The 19,239-nt window shown below is 51.0% G+C and overlaps 3 protein-coding genes across 6 annotated transcripts; 1 reads left to right on the top strand and 2 right to left on the bottom strand.

Annotated features, from left to right (window-relative positions):
* The first annotated feature begins 381 nt into the window (after positions 1-381).
* LOC132239408 (small ribosomal subunit protein uS14-like) lies at positions 382-7,763 on the top strand. The gene is made up of 3 exons (XM_059705653.1): positions 382-2,896; positions 3,646-3,925; positions 5,447-7,763. The coding sequence occupies exon 3, from the start codon at positions 5,455-5,457 to the stop codon at positions 5,620-5,622; it is 168 nt and encodes a 55-aa protein (XP_059561636.1). The 5' UTR covers positions 382-2,896; positions 3,646-3,925; positions 5,447-5,454; the 3' UTR covers positions 5,623-7,763.
* On the bottom strand, positions 7,056-12,298 carry SPEF1 (sperm flagellar 1). Of its 4 annotated transcripts, none has more exons than XM_059705646.1 (8): positions 11,672-12,298; positions 10,501-10,612; positions 10,015-10,171; positions 9,779-9,818; positions 9,588-9,648; positions 9,320-9,443; positions 9,123-9,226; positions 7,056-8,860 (listed from the first exon to the last, which is right to left on the bottom strand). In XM_059705646.1, the coding sequence occupies exons 1-8, from the start codon at positions 11,778-11,780 to the stop codon at positions 8,668-8,670; spliced, it is 900 nt and encodes a 299-aa protein (XP_059561629.1). In that variant the 5' UTR covers positions 11,781-12,298; the 3' UTR covers positions 7,056-8,667. The 4 variants fall into 4 exon arrangements, with proteins under 4 accessions (XP_059561629.1, XP_059561630.1, XP_059561631.1 ...); XM_059705647.1 differs by having other exon boundaries at positions 10,501-10,600; XM_059705648.1 differs by having other exon boundaries at positions 8,717-9,226.
* Positions 12,299-15,083: 2,785 nt separating this feature from the next.
* CENPB (centromere protein B) lies at positions 15,084-17,990 on the bottom strand. Its single transcript, XM_059705645.1, has one exon. The coding sequence runs from the start codon at positions 17,723-17,725 to the stop codon at positions 15,911-15,913; it is 1,815 nt and encodes a 604-aa protein (XP_059561628.1). The 5' UTR covers positions 17,726-17,990; the 3' UTR covers positions 15,084-15,910.
* Between the last annotated feature and the right edge of the window lie 1,249 nt (positions 17,991-19,239).

Raw genomic sequence — 19,239 nt, 5'->3', positions numbered from 1 at the left:
AGGGCTAGGTGGGGCACCCGAAAGTCGCTCCCTAGCTTGCTTCCGCCATCGATTCGCGCATCTCTAGGTCCAGTCCAGGAGCCGCTCTGCGAACCCTGGGTTTTGGCCTCTTTCCCTCCCACCCTTACCCCCCTGTCTCGAAGGAAGCGCTCGGGCGCGGACCTGAGACTCCTCCTGGGAGCCCTGCTCGCGGAGATAAACATCAGAACAAAGGAGGCACGCGGGGTGGGGGTGGGGAGAACCAGGGGCCCTCCGGGACCGCAGCCTCAGCACCGGGTCTCCAAGGAGGCGGTCGTCATGGCAGCAGGATGCAGGATGTCTTGGCAGCCGGATGCCCCTAGTTCAGCGCTGCAAGGTGGGCTGTGGGCGCCGGCAGGGGGTAGCGGTGGGAGAGTCTTCAGCGGCTCTAGCAGCACCTCCGCCTGCCTGTGCTTCAACACACACACACACACACACACACACACACACACACACCATTTCCCCGGCGGGGACTGAGTTCCTAAAGTGCCCACAGGGCGCCCTCCGGAGCATGCAGCGCCCTCCTTCCAACGTGACTAGGGGAGAGATGGCCTGAGCGGCTGAGGGCCAGCTTCCTTTCAGAAGGACCGGATCGCTGCCTTTGGGAGCCTCCAGGGCTCCTACCCTGTGCTTTTGTCTGCACGCTGTTGGCAAACTAACCTTCCTGAGCTATTGTCTCCATCGAGTGCTACTCTGCTGCAAAGCGCTCCTTGCTCTGCCACTGTCTCCAGCAGAGCCTCACAAACTTTTTAGCAGATTTTTGGGTGACTCCTCCACATTCTGGAGTTTGAGATGCTGTCCGCAGGTGCTGGCACTGGGAAATTTCCACCCAGCCCGCCAGCTCCTGCCAGATGCTCTCTCACTACCCAATCCCACCTTCTATGCACTCTACTATGCTCCCCCTCCAATTTGTCAAAGTAAGAAACGTTCAAACCTGCAGAGAATTTGTGTGAGTTTATTTGAACCAAACTGATGACAATTGCCAGGGAGAAAAACCTCAACGGATTGAGAAAAATGCTCCGAAAAGTGGCAGTTCTGCACCCTGCTTTATACATTATAATCAAAAGAGAAGACATAAGTGGATTACATGAAATCCATTGGCAATAGATTAGGGAGGTGGGAGAAAGCAAAGGTGGGGGGTGGGGGGGAGAGAGAAACTCTGGGATTGGATAAAAGGTAAAATGATAGACACACACTTCTTTTACATAGGTGGGTACAGAATAGTTAACAGTCAACAATTTCATGATTGCCCTGACTGTATGGCTCATTTAGTTAAGCATTGCCCCATGCACAGAGAGGTTACCAGTTTGGGCACATGCCCAGGTTGTTGGCTTGATCCCCAGTAAGGGACTTGCAGGAGGCAGCTGATCAAAGTTACACGTGCTCCCTCCCTCTCCCTCTAAAAATAACCAAAAAAAAAAAAAATCAATGAAAACATTTTAAAAATAAATTTTTAAAAATCCCATTATCATGATAATAACAGTGAGGAAATTTGTAGTCTCTGTTCTGGTGTGGCTGTTGCACCCAAAAGGTCCAGAAAAAGGGAAATTACCTTGACATTCCAAAGGTATGTTATCATAGATGCCAACAGACAATAAACAGGCTCAACTAAGGTAAAAGACTGACCTTTGTGCCCTAGCCGGTTTGGCTCAGTGGATAGAGCATTGGCCTGCGGACTGAAGGGTCCCGGGTTCATACCGGGTCAAGGGCACATGCCCAGGTTATGGGCTCAATCCCCACTAGGGGACGTGCAGAAGGCAGCCAACAATGATTCTCATCATTGATGTTTCTATCTCTCTCTCCCTCTCCATATCTCTCTGAAATCAATAAAAATATATTTTTAAAAAAGAAACAAAAAGATTGACCTTTGTCAGGGAAGATTCTAGCCTAGGACTTGATTACCCACCACAAACTGCTTTTAGTTAAAAGTTTTCATTTCAGACCATTCTATGTGGTTATTTTAGGTCTCTGAGTAGGTAAGGCCACCACACAGGCCTCCCCTGATCTTGACAGGTTTAGTATGTGGCCCCTTTTCATCTAAAAATTGTACTCCCATGTCTATTCTATTCTTCAAGCTATAAAGTTGGCAGACAGTGGGCCCAAAACTGCAGTTGTATTTGGTTTAGCTTAAGTGGGCTTTTAAAAATTCTAATTTTTCTTTTTTTATATATTTTATTGATTTTTACAGAGAGGAAGGGAGAGAGATAGAGAGTTAGAAACATCGATGAGAGAGAAACATCGATCAGCTGCCTCCTGCACACCTCCTACTGGGGATGTGCCCGCAACCAAGGTACATGCCCTTGACTGGAATCGAACCTGAGACCTTTCAGTCCACTCTATCCACTGAGCCAAACCGGTTAGGGCTCTAATTTTTCTTTTCCTCTTCTTCCTCTTCCTCCTTTTCCTCCCCTCCCTCTTTCTATTCTTCCTCTTCCTCTATTTCTCTTGAAATATCAGAAGATCTAACAAGATGGACTCACATTCCAGCCTGGCACCAAAGGCTGGCACATCAATTTGCCATAGTTCCCACCAATCCCTATTGTCTCACATTAATTTTCTTTTCATTTTTTATTAACTTCAGAGAGGAAGAGAGAGATAGAAATATCAATGATGAGAATCATCCATTGGATGCTTCCTACATGCCCCCTACTTGGGATCAAGCCCAAAATCCAGGCATGTGCCCTGCCCAGGAATTGAACTGTGATCTACTGGTTCAAAGCTCGACCACTGAACCATACTGGCCTTCTCACATTAATTTTACCTTCTGGATCTGTGAAGATATTTGATTTCATATACCTTCCTTATGCTACCTTCACACCTGGAATGCCCTTCCTACTCTCCTCTCATGGGCCAAACTCATCCTCCCTTCAAGAACAAGGTAAGGCCTGCATTCTTACGTCTTTCTAGCTAACTTCCCAAATCCATTCCTGGCTCTTTCCAACACAGACTAGCTGCTGACTGTGGACTGTCTGGTGCTACAGTAGTCCTTCTCTGAACTGTGATTTAGCTGTTTGTGTTTTCAGTTTCCTGCCATCAACCATGATCCCAAAGTATTAAATGGAAATTTCCAAAAATAAACTACTCATAAGTTTTAAATTGTGCACCATTCTGAGTAGCACAAAGAAGTCCTGTGCTGTCCTGCTCCATCCTGCCCATTATGGGAATTCACTCTATGTATGCTACCCACCCATTAGTCACAGTAGTCAACTCTGTTATGAGATTGGTATCAGAGGGACCACCATCACATAACTTTTAGTACATATATTGTTATAATTGTCCTATTTTATTATTTATTATTATTAATCTGTTACGGTGCCTAATTTATAAATTAAATTTTATCATAGCTATGTATGTGTAGGAAAAAACAGTATGTGTAGGGTTTGGTATTCTCCGAGGTTTCAGACATCCACTGGGGGTCTTAGAAGGTAACCCCAGTGGATAAGGGGGGACTACTGTATGTTATAGTGTATATTCTAGTACATGTCTTGGTAAACATATGGATGCATTTCTCTTGAGTATATATTGCGGAATGGAATTGCTGGAACATGGCTGTGGTGGTTTTATAATGTACCAATTTAGAAGGAACTGCATTTCCCAGAATTCTCTTCCATGTGTGTTTCCAATTAGGGTGGTCCACAACAGACATTTTTGCATGAGATTTGGAGGGTAGAAGAAAACAGTGGCTAAATTGGTTTTTACAGCTGCAAGGTCTGGAGCTCCTGCCTATCCTCTTTGTTGCTGATCTGCTGGCTCATCTCATTGGCAGGGTAGCACCCAGGCCCATAACTGCTCCACCTTGCCCTGGATCCTCCTTCAGCCTCTCTGACTCCTGAGCCAGATAGGAAAGGGCCCCGACTTCTCCAGCACGACACCCATATCATCAAATTTGGAGGCAGTGGGAACTAAGGTGAGTTCCAGTTTGTTCTCGAAGGCTCCAGCTTGTGCTCATGGATTCCAACTCATCCGTTCTCCGCCCACCCCCACCCCCACCCCCCACATGCACACACTTTATATCCATCCTTCCTTCCCAACTGCCTGACCTGTGAACTTTGAGGGCCAGAATCAGATGCAAAACAACAGCCTCTTTAACAGTTACCTGACGTCAAGTCCCTGTAACAAAGTCTTTCTGCTTCTCTGATTGAACTCATACAATAGCATAGGCATAGGCTTAATTTTATATGAAACTGCCAAACTGTTCTGAAATGTTTGTACTCACACTCTCAGCAGAGTATGAGAGTTCCAGTTACTTCACATCCTCATCAATATAAAAATTAGAAATTTTGTAAAAACACAACACTGTAAACCAAAGCAGGGCAACGGGCCACCAGACGTCAGCCTTTGCTCTGAACCATGCCCTTGTAGATGACAATTTCACAATATCTACCAAGATTGCAAATAAATGTATTCTTTTTTAAAAATATGTTTTTATTGTTTTGAGAGAGAGAGAGAGAGGAAGAGACAGGGAGAGAAACATCAATGTGAGAGGGAAACATAGATTGGTTGCCTCCCGCACATACCCTGACCAGGGATTGAACCAGCAACCTGGGCATGTACCCTGACCAGGAATCTAACCAGCAACCTTTCATTGCACAGGACAACACTCAACCAACTTGTACCACACGGGTCGGGGCAAATGTATGTATCCTTTGGACAACCTCAGTTCTAGAATTTATCGTGCAGATATACTTGTACACAACATTAAATCATGAATGTGTGAGGTTCTTCATTGTTGTATTATTAATAAAAGATTAAAAATAAACCAAGTGTCCATAGAGGGCTGATTAAATTTGGTATAGACAATAGAATTTTATTTGGAAGTTTTCAATGTACCAGTACATACTGTTATGGAAAAATATTGCATTAGTCAAGGTTCTCCAGAGAAACGGAACCAATGGGAGACAGAGATAGATGAGTTAGCTCATGCAGTCATGGAGGCTGGCAAGTTGCGAGAGCTGTAGGATGAGTCAGCAAGCTGGAGTCCCAGGAGAGCCCATGGTTTTGTTCCAGTCCAAAGGCTGGCAGGCTCAAGACCCAGGAAGAATTCATGCTTCAGTTAAAGTTCAAAGGCAAAAACAAAACAAAACAAGCCCATCTCCCAGTTCAAAGGCTGTCAGGCAGGAGGAATTCTCTCCTACTCACGGAAGACACAGCTTTTTTATTCTAGTCAGGCCTTCTTCAACTGATGGGAAGAGGCCCCCTCACATCAGGGAGAACAATCTACTTTACTCAGACTACCCCTCTAAATGTTAATCTCATCCACAAACACCCTCACAGAAAACACCCAGAATAACATTTGACCAAATGTCTTGGCACCCTGTGGCCCAGTCCAGTTGGCACACAACACTGACCATCACATATCTAAAAGAGACCATGTTGAGTGGAAAATCAAGATACAGAAAAGAGCCGTTTGCCTTGTTTTGCTACACAGAGAGCAAGATGGGTCACCAGCAACTCTACTGGAGCCATCTGAGGAAATTTGGCCAGGGTTCTCCTTGCTGCGGCTGCTCAAACCGCCACACTGTGATCTGGAAATACGGCCTCAACATGTGTCGCCAGTGTTTCTGGCAGTACGTGAAGGACACAGGCTTCATTAAGTTGGACTAAGTGAACTTCATGAATGGGTCATTCAAGACATCTATCTTATGACAGAATGCTCTTTTTGTACATAAAATAATTTTTAAAAAATACAGAAAAGAGTGGATAATCTGCTTCCTCTTTATATTAAAAAAGATGGGGGTAAGATAGCAATAAATGTGCATATTTGCTTGTATTCACATTAAGATACTATGGAAGAATATGCAAAAACTAAAGAAAAAGGTTATCTATCGGAGGTGTAGGGGACCAAGGAGAGTTTTCACTTTTTATGTTTTTGAAAAATGTATATTTTAAATATTTTTATTGATTTCGGAGAGGAAGGGAGAGGGAGAGACAGAAACATCAATGATGAGAATCATTGATCGGCTGCCTCCTGCATGCCCCCCACCAGGGATGGAGCCTGCAACCTGGGCATGTGCCCTGACCAGTAACCGAATCAGCGACCTCTTGGTGCATGGGTCGACGATGCTCAACCACTAAGCCACACCAGGCGGGCTTATATGTTTATAATGATGTGTTTGATCTATTCAAAATATTAAGTAACAAAAAATGTTAAATGCCTTTTTACATGCCTTTCCCCTCCTAGGATTGTGAAAATGGGATACAAATCTTGTTTTATAGTCATCCTTTTGTTCCTGGTATTTAGTCCATAGTAGACACTCAATAAACATTTGAGGAATTAATGAATGAATGAACCAGAAGAAATCTGATTTAGTGTGGATCAGAAAGGCGATAGGGGAGTGAGGAGCAGAGTGGGAAAAATATGGTAGTGGCTGTCAGAAGGGAAGTTTAGAGAACAAGAGAGATGTTTAAAGAAGAGTTATAGACATAATGTGTGATGTAATCCACCTTCATATTTGTTCCCAAGAAACATTCAATAAAAGTCTCCACTGCTTTTGGGGTTTGATCTGTAGGGTTTTGAGATATTAAAACAGACTCAGGCATATCTGGATGGTAGGAATAGGGTGGGGGGACTCAAGGAGGAAGAACCTCCAGGACCTGGCCTAGCCTCTGCTAATGGAGGAGGTCAGCAGACTCTTAAGGGGGTAACCCCAATCGCTGAACCTGCATTCTGGGTCCATTGTTCTCCTGTCAGGCAGAACCATGCCCTACCCCACACCCTGATCCTCAGACCCCCTCTACAAACCATGCCTTCCAGCTCCACACACAGGAGCATACAAATATGGTCCATGGATGAAAGGTTTAAAGAACAGAACACTGAAGACCCAATGCAGATGATGGAGAGAGAACAGTGCTAGACTGGGTCAATATGTGTGCAGGGCTGCGGTTAATTTGGGTAAGACAGAGGGCCAGGCTGCAGCCAGTGTTTAACCTAAGACCAGGCTGAGTGCAAGGGAAGGGCACAGACCACGGTCATGAATAGTTATCAGTTTTTATTTGTATTAATTTAGGAACTCAGGTAAATAGAATTGGACACCACATAATCCTTGTTTGTTTTTTAATGGTTCAGAACAATAAATAACCTCACACTTTCTCCCCAGTTGTCCATAAATAGCCCATTTGTGAACACTTGTAAACCCACCACTTGCCCCAAGAACTAAAACATTACAAATAACTTATATCTACTAATGTGCCTCTTGCATCTCTGCCCTCTGCTTTCTCTCAGAAGTAACCCCTATCCTAGATTTTATCTTCTGTTGCTTTTTCCTCCTTGTAGCCAGCTTCTAAAATGGCTCCCATTGATCTCTCCCTCCTGGTATTCAAACCTATGTGTTCCTCTCCCCTTGAATGTTGGCTGGATCTAGTGACTTATTTCAAATATATAGAATATGACAGATGTGATGGATGTCACTTCTGTAATTGCATTAGATAAGACTATAACTTCTACCTTGCCAGCATCTAACTCTCTCCCTTGCTGGATGACGTGGAAATGAGGGGAGCCACCAGCCAACAACCAGCAAGAAACTGAAGCCCTCACTCGAACAGTCCACAAGAAACTGGACTCTGTCAACAACCAGATGAACTTGGAAGTGAGCCCCTCCCCAGTCAAGCCTTCAGATAAGACTACACCTCTGGTTAACAATTTGATTGCAGCCTGTGAGAAACCCTGAGGCAGAGGACCCAGCTAAGCCATCCCTGGACTCTTGAGCAACAGAAAATATGAGATAATAAATGCTGTTTTAAGCCTTTAGGTGAGTGGTGATTTGTTACACAGTAACAGATAACAGTTCTTTTGCTATTACAAAATGTGTTGCTATGAACATTGCTATACATGTGCCCCAGAACACAGAACACAAAGCTTAAGTTTCTCCTGGGTATATGCTGCATATATGCCTAGGAACAGAATTGTAGGAGGTTTAGGATTTACAAATGTTCAATGTTACTGGTCAGAGTTAGGGTCACACCATGGCCATGGTATCTCAGTCAGGGTTGGGAGTTAAGCTTGTCTTCAGTCCATAAAACTTGGGATCAGTCTGTGAGCAGGGTTGAAAGTCACATAGAGGACATATTTAGGAGTCAGTCCACGGGCATGGTTTAGGGTGAGTATGTGGCTACATTTGGAGAGAATCTGAAATGTGGGTTTGGACAGAGTTGGAGGAGACTGTGAGGGTGGATTTGGGTGTCAGTCTAGTAAGGCCAGAGTTAGAAGTCAGACTCTCCTAGTGCAGAAGACCTGATAATGTAGTATCATCAGCCTACAAAGCCGTGGCCACCCAGGGCCCAGCTGCCCACAAGGCAAGAGCCATTCTGGGCATAAAAGGCCCTCAAGGGGTGAAGGGTGCAGCAAAAGGGAGGCAGGACCTCACTGTCCACCAGGGTCCAGGCAGAGAGAGAAGGTTAGCACATGAGAGAGCGCACACTGCTTTTAATGGGGGCAGCCTTGTCCCATATACCCCAAATATTCTCAACTCTACCTCATGGGAGGGGAGGGCGATTTGGTATAGGCACAGCCGCTGTCTTCCCCACACCTGGCTGAACCCCTCCTCCTCCCTCTCCAGCAGCTGCCCTCCTCCAGCTCCAGATGGGTCCCAGGTGAGAGCAGGAGAGGCCAGGGACTCCCTCAGCTTCCCCAATGGCCCAGGGCACAGAGAACTAGATGGAGACATCACTGTTCTCACAGCTGGATGGGGACCGGGTTCTAGTGGTGCGGACCCAGTGGGGGGACCATCCCCAAAAGCCCAGCACAGGGAGCTCCAAAGCGGAGCGCCTGGTGTCTCTCACTGCTTTGGGGTACACACCAGGCCTCCGCACACGGTTTCTGGGTTCTGGAAAGTGGTCCATTCTCCTGATCCGGATGGAGTGGGAGGAGGTGGCTCAGTTCCGTGCTCAGACGTAAGGGCTCCTGTCCCACCGCCCACCCACCATGCTCACCCTCACCCCGAGGGAGGGGCTCCCGGAGGCCCTTAGGAGCAGCTGGACCCGCCCCCTTCCCGCCCCGTTAGTCCGCGCTCGGTGGGTGCATGGGCTGTTCTGTGGGTGTGTCGGCCTTTTCAGGGCTCTGGCAGACACTGGGGCATCCCTGCGTCCTGAGCAGCTGCTCAGCTCACCGCTGCTTCCGTTCCGCCTGCTGCAACCGGCGGGAGAGGTCGTCGATGCGCACGTTCTTGAGCTGGAGCAGGTGCTCCAAGCGCCGCACCTTCATCTGCAGGACCTGGGCGGCCGCGCAGAGGTCAAACCCAGGAACCCCCTGCCCTCATCCCGTCCTCCACAGGCCCCAACCCCCCGCACCTCCCAGGGCTCCCACCTGCACAGTCTCCTGCGAGGCCAACAATTCCTGCTCCTTCTCGGCAATCTGGAGGATGACGCTCGGGTCGCCGTGCAGCACCTGGCTATACCCAGGACGCCGGGGCACCGGCTGCCGGCCCCCCCTGGGGTGGGAAGCAGCTTAGGGGAGGCCTGGCCCTCATCTTTCCAGGGCCCCTCGGCCAGGTCTCCCCACTCCCCTGCCCCATTCCTGCCTTCCCTACCTCCTTACCTGGTCAGGTAAGGTCAGGAACTCCCAGTTTCCTTACCTGAGCTGCCCCCCTCCCTGGGTGTCCTGGGCACCTTCCCCTCGGGGCTTCTGGGACAAACCTGAGAAGAGGTAAGTGGTGGAGTAACCCTTCTGGAGTCCTATTTTCCTGTCTTTCCCTCCTCCCTCCCCCCAAGGAAGGAAAGGAGAAAAGCTCCCGCTGGGAGGGAGGAAAAGGAAAAGCCACTTTACCCACATCCATGTAGCCACTGCCATCCTGGGGAACCAGCTCCTAAAAGAACCCCGGGGGTCCACTGTGAGCTCGTGCTCGCCCATCCCCAAAGGGCCCCATGTCCCTCCCACCCACCGTCCCCCAGGCTCCCTTTAACCAGGCACCCTTCTCCCACACTTATCCCCAAGGTGGGGGCTTTCTGCAGGCTGGGAAGCTCCCTCAGAGCAGGGGGAGAAGAAGTCTGAGTAGGTGGCACCTGTAAGGAGCCCGAGCCCTGCTTCCTGCGCCTCCGCCGCTCCTCCAGGCGCTGCCTCAGTGGAATGAGCACCAACTCCACCACGCCCGGCGTGCACTGCACGATCTGGTGCATCACGTCCTCCGGCACCGAGAAATTCAGCTTGTTCAGCACCTTCCTGGAGGGTAGACACAGGGATGGCGGACCACGTCCCCAGGCAATGAAGTGAGGGAGGTGGGGGAGAAGAAGAGGGGTGCGGCAGCTGCTGTGCTAAGTGCACAGCCCCGGGGGGGGGGGGATGGAAGAGCACCGTACCTGAGCCCTGTTCTTGGGTGTCCCAAGTTACCTTTCACCTCCCCAATAGAAGAGTCCCTTAATTTTGTCACCAGACAATTCTGTCTGCCTGGGCTGTGGAGACCATAGGAGGTGGACGGGCTGGGGCAGCCCTTCCTCGGAGCCCAGCGTAGGGGCCAGAAATCCCGCTAGTGCACCCAGATATTCTGCTACCTGTTCAGGTGACCCCAGTTGCTGAGCTTCTGCTGGAGAGAGTTGGCAGGGACATAATTGTGCATCTCCACCATCTTGGGGAAGTAAAACTTGATGACTTCTGCAACCAAGACTGAAGGAGTAGAAGTGGGAGCAGACATGAAAGAGAGGGGGATGGGAAAGGGAGAAGAGGAAGAGAGAACAAATGGGTGGAATGGGAGAATCATGGGTGGCAGAGTGGTGGGGCCAAGTGGAGAGGTGGAGATGTGGAAATGGAAAAGGATGATAGGAAGAGAGGGGCGAAAGAGGACAGGGGAGGGTGGGAAAAAGGAAGTGAGATCAGTGATCAGCTGGAGACTAAGCCTCCAGCATACTCCAGAGGGGCTACATTCCTTCCCCATTAACTCAGGGCATTTGAAAACTGCGGTCTCTGGTGTCCTGATAGAGAAGGAATCTCCATGGGAGCCCTTCAGGATCCTGGGTCTCCATCCTAGGCCTAAATATAGATACACACACACACACACACACACAAACACCAAAGATCCAGGAGAAAGTCACAGACTCACATAGACATATGTGATAAGATCCCTCTACAGATATGCACATAGGATAGAATGTGTAGATACACAGGATACATACCTTTCCAGACACACATAGCACACACACACACTACACACATGTCCAAGCACACATACAGCACACAGAGAGATGGACACATACACATATTTCCATCACTGGAGTTCCAAGAGACAGTCACCAACATACACACAGAAGCACAAAGAGTCACACATTAAAATCCCAGGAGACAATCTTAAACACACAGACACCTTCACAATCACGAAGCAACACATATACACACAAGACTCCCCGACATACATACAGGACAAAGTGTGTCAATACACATAGGAGCACACACTCTGACTCCCATAAGATAAACATATAGAATATAGCAATGTGCATGCACACACGCAGAGATGCAAAAATACATACACAGATATGCACCTTAGTCATTAAGTCCCATGAGAGAGTCACTGACACACACAGGCTCATTTCTGCAACTGAAGTCCTCGGAGATAGACAACCCCCCAAACATGCACACCACACACGTACACAAGCGTAAAGATATGTTTGCACAAAGACCCCTTACACACGTGCATACAGGACAGAAATGTGGACATACACAGGCGCACACCTCCGTCACTGAAGTCCCGGGAGAGATTTCTCTTGGGCCGGGACAGAGGGATGTTGTCTATCCACAGGTACAGCTGGTGCAGCGCCTCCTCGTCCACACTGCCCGCCATTGGCACCTTCGGCAAAGGCAGGCTGATCCAGCCGAGCAGCGTCCAGTCCCAAACTCACGGCCGCTCAAGCGTCTCCTCCCTCGCCGCCGAGGGCGTCCAGACCCGCTTCTGCCTCTCTAACTCGGACACTCCCGTCCCAGCTGGGAGAGGCCATATTGTTTTCTGAAACCATGACAACCATCCTTGACTCCAGAGAGCAGAGGCTTCTGGGAGTTGTAGTTTGTCCCGGTTACCTCCTCTCAGGCCTCCAGATTTGAAAAGGCGGTTATAGGTGGCCTTGTCTTCCCCGTCTCCCAAAAAGAAATAATTTTTGCCCACGCCACCTGAGGACCAGCTACTGGTTCGCTCTGGGTCCTTCCAAAGTCAACCAGGCCCGCAGAACCCTGCACCAGCATCCCCAGGACTGGGACCCCCTTCTGGATTATGTAGCGGTCAGTCCCAAGTGAAGGAGCATCTGCGGCTTCCCATCCGGACTCTGGGATAGTACCGCCTTGCTGGATCCCTCCTCAAAGCTCTGTGCTCATAGGCCCATCCCCACCCCCAGCCCCTCCCATCCCCAGCCCAGTCCCAGCAGTATCCTGGTGGGGCATTTAGTATGAAACCCAGACTCCCAGGGAGAACACCAGAGCTCAAGGCCAGTGCCTTGGGCAGGTCATTTAACTCCTCCCTATTAGCCTCCTTTGTAAAATACTGATAGTTCTCACCTATTTGTTTCAATGGGGTAATAGGGAGAGAATAGGAAGGGTATTTACAGAAGACCTGTATTTGTTTGGGGACTGCTGGAACAGGAGTTTATAGATAGAAGAGCTGCAAGAACTCCACATCCCTCATCCCCATCCCAAAAGCTATTCTTCCATGGGTTAGAAGTTGACCTCAGCAACCAGTTCCATTTCAAGAGGGCTACCTTTAGGAGGATTAGGAAGATGGGTGCTTCCTTAGTGAAAGGGCGCAGAGTATAAGAGCAACTTCAAGGGTCATCCTGGGGAGAACACTTGCTCCCACACTAGCGGTGTAGCTTTGGGCGAATTACTGGACCCTCCCTGTGCCTGTTTTCTCACGGTTTTACCTACCTCATAAGGGCGTTGTAAGCATCTGAAGTGCTTAGCACAGCACCTGAGATGTGGTGTTATCAAAAATTAGATGATCTGCCCTAGCCAGTTTGGCTCAGTGGATAGAGGGTCAGCCTTCGGACTAAAGGGTCCCAGGTTCAGTTCCAGCCAAGCACACATGCTCGGGTTGCAGGCTCAATTCCCCCCAGTAGGGGGCGTGCAGGAGGCAGCCAATCAATGTTTCTCTCTCATCATTGAGGTTTCTATCTAGCTCTCTCCCTTACTTTCTGAAATCAATTAAAAAATGTATATTAAAAAAAATTAGGTGATCTCAGTTGCAGCAAAAGAGGCGTTCTTATAGGCAGGAGACAAATGGAAAGGATTTGCCTTGTTATTTGAGGTAAGGGACTTGGATTGGCCAGGGCCACCTGGGGAGAAGGCTACTGCTCCCACCTACTTACTCCAAAGCAGGCCAGGAGGTAGGTGGTCTCCCTCATGACTTTCTGGTCTCCTCTCCAAGGCATAGATGGGGGTGCAGGGAATGACTGTAAGGGGAATCCCTATTACTGTTTGCTGTCACTTAGTTTCAAAGCCTTCCAAGGCCTAGAAGGGATCTGTGTGTCAGGAGTGCGGAACGCCAAGGGTGGAGCGCCGACTCCACTTTCTGTTTTAAAGTTGTGAATGAAAAGGGGCCACATGCTAACCTGACTAACTCAGGCAAGGCCTGCGTGGCGGCCTTGCAAACTCAGAGACCTAAAGTAACCACAAAGGATGGTCTGAAATCAAAACTTTTTAAATTAAAAAGCAGTCTATGGGGGATAGTCATGTGCAGGCCGGTATATTCCCTGCCAAAGATCAACTTTGATCTTAACTGAGCCTATTGTCTTTTTGCATCTACAATAAACATACCTTTGAAAAGTCAGGGTAACTTGTAACTTCCTTTTTTCTGGGCCCCTCAGGGCACAACCAGTGCACCTGGGCGAAACTACAAATTACCTCATTGTTATCGTGTTAATTGTTGACTGTTAACTATCCTGTATCCACCCATGTAAAAATAAGCACGTGTCTATCATTTTACTTTTTACCCAATCCCAGAGGTTTCCCTGCTTTGCTTTCTCCTGCCTTCCTAATCTATCACCAATAGATTGTAACCCACTTATGCCTCCTCCTCTGATTGTAATTTATAAAACAAGGCGACAAACGGCCATTCTCTGGAGCAATATCTCACTCAGTATGTTGAGATTCTGCTTCCCAGTAATTTGGCTCAAATAAACTCACAAAAATTATTTACAGATTTGAATGTTTCTTCGTTAAAAAAATCATACATAGAGGCCTTGCCTTTCTAGAAGAGACCACACCCAGGGCAGGCAGGAGACAAGATTACCTGGATAGCTCCCCTAACCCTTTACATTCTAGGGTGGAGAGAGGAACTGCAAGGAGGTGGGGGTGGGGAGGGAACCAGAGGGGTGATATGCCAGGCCTAGCCAAGGTGGGAAAACCGGTTTGGGGCCCAGAGCTCCCTTCCCTGCTCGAGCTCAGGCCCTGCCCTAGGTGGAACCGTTGGGGCCTGAAGGCCTCAATGCTGGAGGGCCAGGAAGGCGAGACTGGCCCTGAAAAAAAAGCAAGGGGTTAGGATCATCAAGGGGCCTGTCTTCACCTTTGGACTGGAGAGCACCGCAAAGGGAGTTGCTTCTTCATTTTCAGTTTCTTGCGGGGTGCAATCTCTCCCCAGCAATATCACCTTTCTTCTGCCACTGTCCCCAAGGACAGCCACTAGGCTTGGCGATGCCCTCTTGAGGCACCTGTATGCCCCTCCAAACTCCAACCTGTAGCACAGGAGCTGCCCTAACACCCCTTTCTTTCTGACCTCTGGCCCCACTCCTTAAACGACTTTTAAAGAGCCTTGAGAGGCCTAGTTCCCGGGTGCCTATATAGTTTAATTTAGCCCAACAGAGACTGCAGCTCCCTCCCTCCTGTCCGTCAACTGACCCCAAGCTTCTCTCTAACCCCAAAGCAGTAGAAGGCCTGGCTTCCTCAAAGCCATGCCCAGGCAGGTGCACTGAAGACCCCTTCCTCCCCAAGTCTAGATCGCATTTAGACACAGAGGTGGCCTCTCACCCCAGTCAGGGCCTAGGCTGTCGCCACTCACTCAACACTTGCTTTAATGTCCCACCAGAGCAAGAAACAAAGGAAACTGGGAAAGTATGTGTCCCCAAAACAGACGCAAGCCCAAACCATGAAGGATGATGCACCCTTGGCTGTTAAAACATTCACCCCACAAAAAGGGAGTGGATGGATTTATTGAATTCATACTGGGAAAGGAGCAGCTGGACAACTGGACTCTGGGCCCAGACCCAGGCCCCCTGCCCAAGATAGGACCCTGCCAGGAGGAAGGAGAGGCATGGGGCCTGCAGCTGCCCACAAGGGAAATGCCCATTTTCACTCCCCTGGAGGGCCTCTTGGGAACCTCCAATCTGTTAAGAAAACCGAGGGCCAAAGTAACATGGGCTGGGCCAGAGAAAGGGACTGGGGAGGTGGGAACGCAGGCAGAAGCAGGCTTAGGAGCCTGTGGTTAGACTGTGCTTCTTGAGGCGGTCTGGGGGCCGGGATGGGGGGCTGCCAGCCTCATAGGGGTCTAGGCTGACCTTCCTCTGAAGCCCTTCCCAGAATGGCTTTGGGGTCCCCCCCACCAAAGACCTGGTGTGGACGGCAGAGGGGAGAGGCACTGTCTGGCCGGGAGCCTCCAGGGCCCATCCCTGGTGGCTGCTGTGGCCTAGTCCACTGATGGCATGGTGTGGTAGCACCGGACAGCTCCCCACCTGGTCCCCCAAGTTCAGGGGCAAATGGGGAGGAAAGAGGACTCTGAGAAAGAGGCAATAAGCAGGCAGTGAGGCTGACCCCAACCCTGGGCCCTACCAAGGTGACTGGGCTTGTTCACAGGGCCTGGGGAACATCGCTAAAGTGATGGTAGCAGCTGGGGCTCCCTACCCTGGCTCCATCCACAGCAGCTGCCCCAAGAGTCCTTTTGCCCTGGGCTGGTGCTGCCACATCTGGGTTGAGGGCATGGCTAGGCCCAGTGGCTCAGCTTTGATGTCCAAGACCCCGAACGCCTGCCTGCCTGGCATGGTTCTTCCTGGTCACATGGACCAGATCGTGTTCCAAGTGGAGGATGTGGCTCTGCACACGATCATCGATGGGGAAGGAGGTCAGGTACCTCTTTACCATAGCGAAGTAGGCCATGGCCTCCCCAAAGCTAGGCACAGGCACCTCATCACCATCCTCATCTTCATCATCTTCATCGTCATCGTCTTCATCGTCGTCCTCCTCTTCCTCACTGTCCGACTCAGAGTCTGCCTCACCTTCCAGGAAATGGAGGGTAGGGTACTGGGCCTCCTCCTGGGCACCATAGCCTCCGAAGCTGCCACCGGCCTCCATTACACCCTGGGCCCAGTCCTCTGCCTCCAAGCCCTCAGAGGAGCTCTCCTCCTCCTCCTCCTCTTCCTCTTCCTCTTCCTCACTGTCATCAACATCAGCCTCCTCTTCCACCTCCTCTTCCTCCCCCAACTCCTCTCCTTCCCCCCCTTCCTCCTCTTCCTCCCCTTCCTCCTCCTCCTCCTCTGCCTCCTCCTCCTCCCCTTCTCCCTCCTCTTCCTCTTCTTCTTCCTCCTCCTCCTCTTCCTCTCCCTCGCTCTTGAGGGCAGTGGTGATGGTAGCATTTGGGCCACCCCCGAAGCCCGCCTCACGAAAGCAGGCAGCTATGTCAGAAGGCTCCACTGCCTGCCAAGCTGCAGCCACGAAGTGCAGGGCCTCCATGAGGCCCAGCTGCAGGCCTGAACGATCTTGGCCCTCTAGCGCAGCCATGGCCTTGAGCAGCATAGCCTGGCGGTAGTGGCCCTTCACCTGTTGGACAACTCCCCGCTCCAGTGGCTGCACGGTGCCGGGCGGGAAGAAGGCTAGCTGCACATGCCGGAGGCCTGAGGTATCCACGGACTGGGCAGCCAGGCGGCCAGCAAGTAGCAGGACTCGGCGAGACTCTGCGGCCATGCGGGTGTCCAGGGCCTTCAGGTACTTGGCCAGGGCCTGGGTGGTAACACCACCCTTGGAGTTGGCGGTGTAGTCGCAGGGCAGGCCGGCTTGGCCAGCACGGGGCTTGGCTGACTTGCCCGCCACCAGCGGGGGCAGCTTCTCGCTGCCGTCGGCGTTGGCGCACAGCAACACACTCAGGCGTTGGGTGGCCCGGCGGGCCCGTCCATCGCTGCCGCACAGCCCCGCGGCCTGATCGGGCAGAAAGTCGTACCATAAACTGGTCTCGGTGGCGCTGAACACGTCCTGGGAGGCGTAGCCCTCGGCCACCGACGGCGGCTGCTCCTCCCGAGCGCGCCAGCCCGTGGTACTCCCGCCGCTGCCCTCCGAGGGCACCGCCGGCGGGCTGGCGGGCGCTGCTGGGGCTCGGGGAGCGGCGCTGCGTGAGCGGGCGCGGGCCACCCCACTGCAGGACACGACTCCGTGGCGCCGGCGGAAGCGGTCCAGCCAGCCGTTGGAGGCAGTGAAGTCATCCATGCCCAGCTCCTCCGCGATCCGCAGAGCCTTCTCCTTGAGAATGATGCCCTTCACGGGCAGGCCGGCAGCGCGGATCTGCTGGAACCAGGCGATGAGCAGCCCCTCGAGCTTGTCGTACGGAGACAGCTTGTTGGTCTTGCGGCAGGTGGAGGCCACCCCGTACTTGCGCTCCGACGCCAGGATGGCGCGCTTGTTCTTCAGGATGGTGCTCAGCGTGGACGGCGGGATGTTGAAGCGCCGCGCGATCTCGCCCTTGCGCAGGTCCGGGTTCTCCTCCACCTCCTGGATGATCCGTGACTTCTCCCGGAACGTCAGCTGCCGCCGCTTGGGGCCCATCCCGGCGCGCCCCCCGCCCCGGGGCCGGGCGCCACCGCCGCCTCCCCGGGGCGGGGGGCCCGGGCCCGCGGCGGGGGGCACCTGGTGGCCTCTCCCGCGCGCCCCGCCCGAGACAAAGCGGCTCGCGGGGCAGCCGGCAGGGTGGCGACCCGGCCGGGCCGGGGACACCTTCGGGGGCGCCGGGCGGCGGGCGGCAGGCGGCGAGCGCGGACGAGGGCGGGTGGCGCGGGCACCGAAGGCAGGAAGTGGCGAGGCGCGGGGAGCGCGGCGAGCGGGGCGGAGCGGGCGGAGCGGGATCTCGCGGGAAGCGCGGGGACGCCCGGCACCGCCTCCCGGTTCTCCGCGCCCACCCTCCTCCCTGCCACCCCGGACCGGCCGCCGGAGGGCGCTGCGGCCTGCTGGACCCGCCCGCGCTCGGGATCCCGGTGACCTGGGGGCAGGGGCGCCGTGCCTGGCCACTGAGCCGGGTGAGCAGCGATTTGCGGCTTGTGAAGAATAACAATTGTGTTTTCTGTTTTATTAAGGTAAAAATAATCCACGTTTTTGGCGGAAACTGAAAAATACAGGAAACTAGAATTCCCCTTTCACCCCAATACCTGGAGAGATGCGCAGGTAACATTTTTATACAGTTCCAGTCTTTTCTCTAGGCACATGCAGTTTTCTTTTTAAAATTTTATTGCATAAAACTGGCATCAGACTGTATTAGACTGTATATCTGGCATCTCCTGCAGTTTTACCTGGCATCGAGTGATTAGAATTTTGCCATATCAGTAAAGTATTGCCAACATGATTTTTAATGGTTGTATATTGTTCCAATTATGGATGAACTAGAATCTATGTAGCTTATTGTTACACATTTATAATAGCAACACCAGTTTTAAATCTATTTGACGGTGATCCCACAATTCATAAACACTGTAACATCTCAGTGTGTCACATGCATATAGTCATAAATGTGTTTGTACCTACAAAAATAACATCATGTATATACTAGTACATAGGCACACATACACATGAATCCCTGAAACCTCTTGTTCCTGAACCAAACACATAAAAATGAAGTTCTTAAAACATTGAATGTGCTACAGTATTTTAAAAACCTCTTAGAGCGCCCTAGGGTGTGGCTCAGTTGGTTGGACTTTCACTGTCAGGTACACTGAAAGTTCAAAGGTTCCATTCCTGATCAGGGTGCGTTCTAGAGGCAGCTAATCAATGTTTCTCTCTCACATATCGATGTTTCTCTCTCTCTCTTCCTCTCTCTCTCTAAAATCAAGAAAACAAACAAGCAATCAAAAAACTCTGAGACTGTCCAACTGGTTGAGCATGGACCTATGAACCAGGAAGTCATGCACATGCCCAGGTTGCAGGCTCAATCCCCAGTGTGAGGTGTGCAGGAGGCAGCCGATCAATGATTCTTCCTCACCATTGATGTTTCTCTCTCTCCCTCTCCCTCTCCCTTCCTCTCTGAAATCAATAATAATAATAATAATAAAAACTCTTACACTAACATAAGG

Source organism: Myotis daubentonii, chromosome 8, assembly GCF_963259705.1.
Source record: "Myotis daubentonii chromosome 8, mMyoDau2.1, whole genome shotgun sequence".
NCBI classification, from domain to species: Eukaryota; Metazoa; Chordata; class Mammalia; order Chiroptera; family Vespertilionidae; genus Myotis; species Myotis daubentonii.
Note: the sequence above shows the minus strand (reverse complement) of the source record. Positions and strands in the feature narration are given on the sequence as shown.